The sequence below is a fragment of the Mobula hypostoma genome, chromosome 3 (genome assembly GCF_963921235.1).
Source record: "Mobula hypostoma chromosome 3, sMobHyp1.1, whole genome shotgun sequence".
Lineage (NCBI taxonomy): Eukaryota > Metazoa > Chordata > Chondrichthyes > Myliobatiformes > Myliobatidae > Mobula > Mobula hypostoma.
Genome location: NC_086099.1, coordinates 89,160,951 through 89,172,122, shown reverse-complemented (window position 1 = coordinate 89,172,122; position 11,172 = coordinate 89,160,951). Strand labels below are relative to the sequence as shown.

Below are 11,172 nucleotides of genomic sequence, written 5' to 3'. Positions count from 1 at the left end.
CATATACAAAATTTAACAAGTATCTAAACCAACACATTAATTGCCAACTCATAGAAGGCTGATAAATGGGATTAGTGCAGATACAAACTTGAGTTGCCATATACTAGAATTAAGCCTCCCCTCCGGCACACAAACCGTTAAATTACTGCGTATTTGTTTTCCCACGGCGCGCGATTACTACGCGCTTCGCACGTGCTACTGACGTCAATGCAAATGAAGGGGGCATCTCGAAACTGCGCTGCTTACAGTGGAAGTCAAGTGCGCACGCGCAGCCGGGGAAGGGGGACGGTTGTGACAAACAGGAGCCCGTCGATTGTGAGCGAGGGGGAGCCTAGAAACAAGCACAGCGGTTTGGGGGTGGCGGGGCGGAGGGGAAGGTCAGCGAGACCCCGGCGGAGGCGAAAGGTTGGGATCCGGCGCTGTGTGGGATCGGTGGGTGGGAGTCAGTCTGGAGACCCGTGCCCTCAACATGAAACAGTCAACACACTGTGGGCTTCCTCGGTGAGAAATAAATCTTTACCCACCCTCACTGCCCGGCCAAAGCCACCATGATCTCCCCCTGCCGGTGCTGAACGAGTGGCCCGCCTCAGCGCGGACAGCTGCGCTGGCCCCTGACAAACACTGAGTAACGTTAGAAATGAGCGACTTCGGCTTCGCCCTGTTCCAGCCGGCGGGCGGCGGGGGCGGTGTCGGCGTTTACCGATGCACTAAGCCGGTGTTGGCGGCGGCCACGTCGTGCCCTTCAGTTTCCTCCACCTCCCGGGCTGCCGCCGGCGCCGCCTCCTCCTCCGCCTCTTTGTTTTTCCCACCAGTCAGCCGGGCTCCACACACCAGCCCTATTATGCAGGATGATGACCTTCTGATACCGGACAGGACGACAGGCACCGCCATCACCACCACCATCGGCAACAGCAGCAGCAGCAGCTCCGTGTCACTGGCTCTGGCTCCAGTCCTGAACGCCAGCCGCCCAACTTCCACACCTAGGAGCGATCGGCGGCCGCAACCCAGTCCGGATTCTCTGACCAAACGCAGTCATCAGCACCCGGCTCCTGCCCCGCCGCCTCAGCTAACCAACCCCGGAGAGCCGCCGCCGCCCTGCCGCCAGGAGGAGGAGGAGTTGGAGAAGGAAAGGACGGGAGACAGCGACGCGCTCGCCTCCACCGATGCATGTACTGCCGCCGCCGCCGCTTCCGTGAACATTGCAGAGTGCAGCCACCACCCCCAGCAGCAGCCTCACCGAGGACAAGGTCTGATGGAGGCTACTGGTAACATGACGGCGGCCGGTGGCGCTGGAGCTGGAGGCGGTGGAATCGGGATGTTACCGGGGCTCGGAGCTAGTTTTCAACAACAGCAACAGCTCCACCAACAGCAGGAGTCCGGGCCGGCTGGGAGCAGCAGCGCCGGCGGCAGCAGCAGCAATGGCTCCTCTCCGTCTCCAGTGGCTGTTCTGGCCGGTTTTGGCACCGCCTGGTCTCCGGCACCCGCCGCCACCGCTGCTGAGATGAGCACTTCACCGGGATCGGGTGGCGGTCCTTGCCCGGTGCCCAGCCCCGCCGACGACAGCCTTTTCCACGGCATCCCGTCCATCAATGGCACAGTACTTTTCCAGAATTTCGCCGCCAACACGGCGGGTGTGGGCCACGGCTACGGCGGCACCTTCTCGCCTTTACCTCAGCAGCAGCAGAACCGACGGTCCCCTGTCGGCCTTCAGCATCACCACCACCCGCAGCACCAACACCAGGCTGCCTTCCCCCACCAGAGGAGCACCTACAGCCACCACCAGGTAAGGCCGGAGGCGTCCCTGTCCCTCATTAGCCTCTGCGGTTTGTGTGCAGAGAAGCATCACTTTTTTTTTTAAAAATGTGCATTCGATATACGTTTCATATCTAAAGCTGTACCTTGCGTTCTCCCTCCTCCCCTTGCTTGTGGTCTGCGAGGTTGCGCTTCAGGCAGCCTCGCTGATTTCGGCTGGGTTTTGTTTGCTGAGGGAGGTTGATCCTTGGGAAAGGATCCGGTTCTCCGATTGCTCTCGATCGCAACTGCGGAGTCGCTAGGAAAACTGGAGGGCTATGTGAATTGCTCTTCTCCATTTTTGAAATATGGTGCACTGAGTGAGCTGTCAACGCCTGGGAAAGGTTAAGAAAGACAAAATACTGTACTTGTATTTTTTTCCCCTTTGGCGTTCTGTAGCCACACCTCGACTGAAGTTGTTTACGCCTCAAGAAAAGCGGATTTCGTACTGCTGTCTAAATATATACGCGAAAAACTAATTTATTAGTATATTTGAGTGAATTAGCACTGGCACGTTGCCAATTGACGGCAGTGGGTTATGTTGCAAGTTTATTTCTTCTAAGATAATGAGGGACGTTTAGCACTTGCCTACACGTACCCCGCCCTCTCCCAAAGAACTGGCTAATTTGTGAAGTTTTACTTTAATTTTACATTAATGAGCCTGAGATAGGGATAAATAAAGGGAATTAATGCAATATTCGGTCTGATACAGCATTTTAGTTGGATGAATAAAAGCGTCATGATGCGGAAAAGAGTGGTTATGGAAATTTATTGTGCAGTTTAGTGTTTACGTTTTCAGTTCTCTGCCGGTTTTAAATAGGGAACAAGGTTCTTAGCTAACATAGAATTTCAACCCTTTGTTTTGCAAATCATTAAACGAGCTACATCCTTAATCTAAACATAGTTTCATTATCTATAGTTTAAGATTGATGTTGCGTAAAAACACAGTATATCTTGAACTCTAGCTAGAACAATGCTGGACGTTGCTGGAAATCTAACTAAATATTAATACTTCGTGTTGTAGGAAAATGCTAGGCAATGAAAACTGGAAAATGTTGTACAAAAACAAAAAAACTCTGCCTTAATAGGCATAATTTGAAGATTATAATTCTTTTAGTCTTGAACTTGTGATTTCATTTCGTCTGAATCTACTTCGATCCCATGTTGTGTCATATCAATTCGGAAAATTTTAAATATTTTTCTCTGGATAGGTTGAATTGAAATGCGATCAAGAGACTGAATTTGTCAAATTGCTTTTTTGAAATTAATATTTACAGTAATATGTATTAAGCAATATTAATGCCCAGTATTGAAACACAAACATTGCCAAAAATAGTTTTATATTACATTTAACTTTTCTGCCCTTTTTGTCTGTTGGATGTGGCTGCAATAATTTATTGAAAGGAGATTACAATATTGAAAGGATATCCAGCCGTTGCTGGTTTTATATATATATAAAAATTTAATATTAACCTTTGGAGAAAGAGTATATCGACTAAGCTTACCTGTGAAAAATAGCGGTAGATATTCCTGGGGTAAATTCTTTCTGGATTTGAAACTACTGGTAATTTTAAAATGGAGGAATAGAGGTTTAGGCAGAGTGCACAAATGGCTACTTGAGTGATGGGGTTTGTACAAAGTTTCACACAAGTTGTGTTCTGTTAATTAAACATGTCCAGTTGCTAAATATTATGTATGTTTAATATTATCAGCCCATAATGAAACAGTCTCCATGGAACAGCCATCAGAGCAGTGGCTGGAGTGCAGGCGTCTCATGGGGAGGCCTGCAGACAAGAGATCACCGCAGAACTGGAGGTGTGGGAATGCCAACGACCATGAACCAAATCTCTCCACTGAAGAAACCTTTCTCCAGTAACATTATAGCACCGCCCCCACCCAAATTTCCTCGTTCAGCCCCAACACTGACACCAAAATCTTGGATTGAAGACAATGTTTTCAGGACAGACAACAATAGCAACACACTGTTACCTTTACAGGTAAGAACAGAACGTGCTGTTTTATTTGTATGTGCTAGTCAAAAACATAATATGCTTTGCTGTAGTTTCCAGAATGGTAAGATTAATTAGAAACTTTCTAAAATCCTGATCGGAATAGCACTATCATGTCTTCCATGTGCCACAGTCATTCAGATATTTGGACATTGAATGCCAAGCAGTTATTTTTTGAGAAGTTTTCTCATAGATCATTAAGCATAACATCGTGAAGGAATTAAACATTTTTAAAATAGTGAGTTATTCTGATTCCGTACAGACATTTTTGAATTTTTTGACAGTGACTATTTTCCAAAACGCTAACAGTATTTTATGCCGGTAGACTTTAAGTTCAGCAAGAATCTGACTAATGGTTAACAATGCGTGGTGGAGAGGTATTGATTGGCTGCATCACAGCCTGGTATGGAATCACCAATGCCCTTGAACAGAAAATCCTACAAAAAGTAGTTGATATGGTCCAGTCTATCACAGGTAATGTCCTCACCATTGAGCACATCTATATGGAGCGATGTCACAGGAAAGCAGCATTCAACATCAGGGACTGCCACCACCCAGGTTATGCTCTCTTCTTGATGCTGCCATCAGGAAGAAGGTAGAGGAACCTCAGAACTCACAAAACCATGTTCAAGAACAGTTATTCTGAACAGTCCTCAACCATCAGGCTCTTGAACCAAAGGGAATAATTTAACTAAACTTGTCCCATCATTGAAGTGTTCCCAAAACTTATGGGCTCACTTAATATTTATTGATTATTATTTCTTTCTTTCTTGTATTTGGACAGCTTGTTGTATTTTGCACACTGGTTGAATGCCCAGTTGGTGCGGTCTTTCATTGATTCTATTGTTATTATTCTATTTGCCTGCAAGAAAATGAGTCTCAGTGTTATATATGGTGACTTGTTTGGTCTTCAATATTAAACTTACACTCAGTGGTCTTCTGCTGTAGCCCACCTACTTCAAAGTTCGCTGTGTTGTACATTTATAGATGCTCTTCTGCACATCACTGTTGTAACGTGTGGTTATTTGAGTTACTGTTAATCTCCTCTCAGCTTGAACTACTCTCCCTCATTAACAAGTCACTTTCTTCAACAGAACTACTGCTCACTGGATGTTTGTTTTTTGTGCCACTCTCCAAACTTTAGAGACTGTTGGCTGTGAACATCAGCAGTTTCTGAGATACTCAAACCACTCTGTCTTCTGCCAACAATCATTCCATGGTCAGTCACTTAGTTTGCATTCCTTCCCCATTCTGATGTTTGGTCTGAACAACAACTGAACCTCTTGACTGTGTCTGCATCCTTTTTGCGCATTGAGTTGTTTCCACGTGATTGGTTGATTCGATTCTAGCATTAATGAAGTGTACAAGTGTGCCTAATATAGTGACCACTGATTGTACATTATTGTGCTAAGCCATTCAGACAAGGATAGTTGCAGATTTGTTTTTAAGCGTGGCTCTAGAGTTAGGGGATGGGTTGTGTTTTGTTAGTACCCAATATTAAAAGTATTCTTTGGAAGGCATGCGTATATGCATGTTGAATTAAGATGAACTGATTTGTGATGCTGTCCTGAATGTAAAGCATTGTGTTGAATATTTATTTCATCTTGTGCATCACAAATATCAGTTCCAAGGGGAAAAGCAAGAAATTAGTGTTTGTAAATAATGAAAACTTACATATACAGTTTACTTTGAATGATAGAAGGCATCTGTCAAGATAGAGGCCATTTGAAGGTTGTTTGCTATCGTAATACTAAATTTGGTGCTTTTTTTTGCTGGGGTGCAGAATTTGTCCCAAAAAGCTCATGGTTTGCAGTTTGCAAATTAATGCCAATTCTTTCTGCACAGCTTGTATTTGTCAAAATATCGGATTCTAACAATTTTGAGCTAGTTTCCTGGGTTCTCTCCCATTTTAAATGGACTTATGTTGGAAAGATTCCAATTCAATGGGATTGTTCTTGAATCAATTTAAAGACCATAACTTAAATGTTGTACAGGTATTGCTTGCAATCTATAATTCAGTAGATGGCATCTGGAGTAGCTACTTGCAGTTATATAAGTGGACAGCCCTCAAATGAAGATGTTTCACAAAACATGTAATATTTTTAGCACAAGCATTTGTGACGAAGATCAGTTACTCTTGAGTATTGTTACATAAACAGGTCTTCTCTCTATGTACAGTAAGTGATGTGCGTCCATTTAGATCTTTTTGGTTTTTCTATAACTTGTGGATTGTATTAGAAATATGCTAAAGTATTAATTTTATAAGTGCTTATTCAGTTGTCATTGTTAATATATAAAATTGTTGTGTTAACTCAATAAATTCCTTCCTGAGACCTTGCTTTGTCAAGACCATCTGGAAACTGATAAACAACAGCCATGCCACATAAGAAGAATCCATGTGCAGACAGTATTGCCTCTGAAGCATATCATCCTCAACTCGTAAGGATCTCCCTAAGAAGGGCAGACAGAAGCAATGTAGATATAGCAAACAACAGGAATTCTGCAGATGCTGGAAATTCAAGCAACACACATCAAAGTTGCTGGTGAACGCAGCAGGCCAGGCAGCATCTGTAGGAAGAGGTGCAGTCGACGTTTCAGGCCGAGACCCTTCGTCAGGACTAACTGAAGGGGGAGTGAGTAAGGGATTTGAAAGTTGGAGGGGGAGGGGGAGATCCAAAATGATAGGAGAAGACAGGAGGGGGAGGGATAGAGCCAAGAGCTGGACAGGTGATAGGCAAAAGCGGATACGAGAGGATCATGGGACAGGAGGTCCGGGAAAAAAAGACAAGGAGTGGGGGTGGGGGGACCCAGAGGATGAGCAAGAGGTATATTCAGAGGGACAGAGGGAGGAAAAGGAGAGTGAGAGAAAGAATGTGCGCATAAAAATAAGTAGCAGATGGGGTACGAGGGGGAGGTGGGGCCTTAGCGGAAGTTAGAGAAGTCAATATTCATGCCATCAGGTTGGAGGCTACCCAGACGGAATATAAGGTGTTGTTTCTCCAACCTGAGTGTGGCTTCATCTTTACAGTAGAGGAGGCCGTGGATAGACATGTCAGAATGGGAATGGGATGTGATTAAAATGTGTGGCCACTGGGAGATCCTGCTTTCTCTGGCGGACAGAGCGGACCTTCTTCCCGGACCTCCTGTCCCATGATCCTCTCGTATCCCCTTTTGCCTATCACCTGTCCAGCTCTCGGCTCTATCCCTCCCCCTCCTGTCTTCTCCTATCATTTTGGATCTCCCCCTCCCCCTCCAACTTTCATATCCCTTACTCAGTCTTCCTTCAGTTAGTCCTGATGATGGGTCTCGGCCTGAAACGTCGACTGCACCTCTTCCGACAGATGCTGCCTGGCCTGCTGCGTTCACCAGCAACTTTGATGTGTGTTGCAATGTAGATATAGTGTATTTTGCTTTCTCCAGAATACTTAAAAAAAAATGAATTTGTTTCCATTAATTAACAAATTATTTTAGAAATACATAAAGTGCAGAGGATACTTCTAAACCATAAGTATGGAATATTGTCACCAGAACTCTGATAGATTAACTCGCTAAATTATGCTTTTAGTTTGAAAGCATGTCATGATGATGTTTTTGATAATTGCTCAGCATTTCTCTAATTACTACATCCTTAGAAGGGACGATTTCTTTTCAGATTCACCAACAATTACAACAGCTGTGCTTTCAAGATCTGGAGCTCAGTATTGCTTCTGTGATTCATTGGTGGAACTACAAAACCAAACTTACAGAAAATAAGTATTATTCAATATTCAAAGTAGTCGAACCAAAACAAGCTTACTGGAGAAACAAACTTGTTTTTAAAGAAAATGATGCTGAATTTTTATTTTTTTCTCCTTTCTGTACTGACAACCATGATTATGCATATATCTGTATACAACTTTGTTTTTGGGGAAACATTCGAAGGAAGTACTGAGACCTCAGTTTTGCTTTTCACAAACATAAGAATCAAGAGACTGATTTCCACCTTCATTAAAGTTAGTTAGTTAGAAATAAAGCAGAGGCTTTTCAGTGCTGTTCATTCATCATTCTATATTTACTCTGTGTGAGCTCTCTCTCTTCATTTGATTTAAATCCATAAATTGATACATCTATTCCTTTCTGTGTGTACCTGTGCTTATCAAGCTTGCTTTAAATGTGTCCTTGCTTATGTTTTTTGATGGTAATACATTATATAATACTAAGAGTAAAGGAGAAAATGGTCTGTTCTGCGTTTCCCTTTATATTTCTCTGACTGACTGACTAGAAATAAATTATGAACATCTGCATACATCTTGGACCTTAAGAGTGTTTCAGCTTTTAAAAAAAGATCATGGATAATCTAGTTGTATATGTATGTAGCCTTTCAATACTTGGGTATGACTACTTATAACTTGGTGGGGGTGGGGAAGATATTCAAAGGCTCTTCTTCAACTGCCTTCTCCCACATCCTTCCACAGGAGGACATATTTTCTCCACACCTATAACTTATTCTCTGTGTTTCAGTCAAGTCATTTTTCATTCTGAACTTCAGCAGCTATGAGCCTGATGTGAAACCTTCACTCACTAGATGACCCCCTACTCCAGGTTTTAGTCTGACCAACTTCTCTAAACTGCCTTCAATACAATAATGGCCTTCAATTAAGGAGGTTATTAGTGTACACATTGCTCCAGATGTGGTCTTACAATTTCTCTGTCTATATGAGGCAAAAGCACCCCTACTTTTGCCTTCTATCCCCCTTACAGTAAATTATCCTTTTAGCTTTCCTAATTACTTGCTGCACCTGCGTACAAACCTTTTGCAAATCAACTACGAAGGCAATCAAATCCCTCTGCTTCTCAGGCCTCTATACTTCCTCACCACTTAGATTACTACATTTCTTAAATTTTCCTGTCAAAATGGACAATTTAACATTTTCCCACGTTATCCACATGTTGAAACAAACTACAAGGGGTATTACACAATTTAATTTTTCTACCATCTTTGTGTCATCAGAAAATGTAATAGCCATAACCCTGGTGTCTTCATCTAAATTATTTATGTAAATTATAAGAAATTGAGGAACACAACTCATTATATCTTGTCCACAGGAAGGAAAGCATATCAGCTCTGTTTTCTGTTAACCAACCAGTCTTCAATACATGCTAATTTGTTACATCCTACACTGCAAGCTTTTATTTATAATAACTGTTGATGCAGCTACTTAACAAATACTTCCAGAAGTCTAAGTATAGTTCAGGATAGTCTGTGTTACTACTTCAAAGAGTTCCAGTAAGTTACTCCTTTCACCAAACCATGTTGACTTTGCCTGATTACCTTGAATTTTTCTATGTGCCCTGCTATCATAATATTTTTAATAACAGCCTTTATCAATTTTTCTTTCATGGATGTTCAGCTAATTGCTCTGGCATTTTCATGATTTCATTTTGCCTCTTATTGAATAAAGGAATTATATTTGCTATTTTCCAATTTAAAGTGACCTTCCTTGCACTTACGGAGTTTTGGAAGATTAAAAGCAACACCAACTGTTCCACTAATCATTTTTTTTAAAGATCCTGAGATGACTCCCCCCAAAGATATGGAAACTTGACAGCCTGCAGCTCTAACAGTTTCTTAAGTGCCACTTACCTGGTGATTGTAACCTTCCTAAGATCTTCCCAATTCCTTTTGTATATCTGTTTTCAGATGTTACTCTTATTCTTTGTGGTGAACACTGATTCAGTCTAAATCTCTTGTATTCATAGAAACATAGAAAATAGGTGCAGGAGTAGGCCTTTCGGCCCTTCGAGCCTGCACCACCATTCATTACGATCATGGCTGATCATCCAACTCAGAACCCTATACCTGCCTTCTCTCCATACCCCCTGATCCCTTTAGCCACAATCTAACTCCCTCTTAAATATAGCCAATGGACTGGCCTCAACTGTTTCCTGTGGCAGAGAATTCCACAGATTCACCACTCTCTGTGTGAAGAAGTTTTTCCTCATCTCGGTCCTAAAAGGCTTCCCCTTTATCCTCAAACTGTGACCCCTCGTTCTGGACTTCCCCAACATCGGGAACAATCTTCCTGCATCTTTCTTGTCCAATCCCTTTAGAATTTTATACGTTTGAATCAGATCCCCCCCTCAATCTTCTGAATTCCAGAGAGTATAAGCCTAGTCGATCCAGTCTTTCATCATATGAAAGTCCTGCCATCCCAGGAATCAATCTGGTGAACCTTCTTTGTACCCCCTCTATGGCAAGAATGTCTCTCCTCAGATTAGGGGACCAAAACTGCACACAATACTCCAGGTGTGGTCTCACCAAGGCCTTGTACAACCGCAGTAGTACCTCCCTGCTCCTGTACTCGAATCCTCTTGCTATGAATGCCAGCATACCATTCGCCTTTTTTACCACCTGCTGTACCTGCATGCCAACTTTCGATGACTGGTGTACAATGACACCCAGGTCTCGTTGCACCTCCCCTTTTCCTAATTGGCCACCATTCAGATAATAATCTGTTTTCCTGTTCTTGCCACCAAAGTGGATAACCGCACATTTATCCACATTAAATTGCATCTGCCGTGAATTTGCCCACTCACCCAACCTATCCAAGTCACCCTGCATCCTCTTAGCAGGTCAGAAAGTCCCAATTTATATTAGGGAACTTGAAGTCCCTCATGACAATCCTTTTTTTTATACCTTTCCTTAATCTGCATGCATATCTGTTCCTCAATGTCCCGAAGGCTATTGGGGTGTCTAGTATGATCAAATCAGTGATTACACCCTTGCTGTTTATGAGCTCCATATACTCAGTGGACGAACCCTCCATTATGTCCTCTCTGAGTGCAGCTGTGATATTATCCCTGATTAGTAGTGCAACTCCCCCACCTATTTTACCTCCCTCTCTATCCTTTCTAAAACATTGAAACCCTGGTGTATTAAGAACCCATTCCTATCCCCCCTCAACGAAGTCTGTGTAAAGGCCACAACATCATAGTTCAATGCACCTTTACCCTTTTTAATGCTAGGGGAGTGAGAAAATACACACACTTCAAGCTATCCATCCCTGACATCTACTTTCCTCACCATCCCTCCACTTTCTGACCTGATGCTCTGATTCCCATCCCCTGCTAAACTAGCTTAAGCTCTCCCAAGTAGCACGAGCTAACCTCCTGACCATGATATTGGTTCCCCTCTGGTTTAGGTGCAGCTTGTTGCTTTTGTACAGGTCACCCCTGCCGCAGAAAATATTCAGGTTATCTAATAACCTGAAACCCTGCCCCCTGCACCAGTTCCTCTGCCACTCATTCATCTGTACTATCATCACGTGGTACCGGGAGTAATCCAGAGAGTACTACCTTGGAGGTCCTGTTCTTCAACCTCTTTCCAAACTCC

General features: G+C 43.3%; 1 protein-coding gene across 2 annotated transcripts in view; it reads left to right on the top strand.

Moving 5' to 3' along the window:
* The first annotated feature begins 637 nt into the window (after nucleotides 1–637).
* LOC134344118 (cytoplasmic polyadenylation element-binding protein 2-like) overlaps nucleotides 638–11,172 on the top strand; it is a 124,379-nt gene continuing 113,844 nt past the window's right edge. For both annotated transcript variants that reach the window (XM_063043418.1, XM_063043417.1), the window contains exons 1-2: nucleotides 638–1,783; nucleotides 3,504–3,788. In XM_063043418.1, the coding sequence (XP_062899488.1) occupies nucleotides 638–1,783; nucleotides 3,504–3,788 (1,431 nt within the window). The remainder of the gene's footprint in view (nucleotides 1,784–3,503; nucleotides 3,789–11,172) is intronic.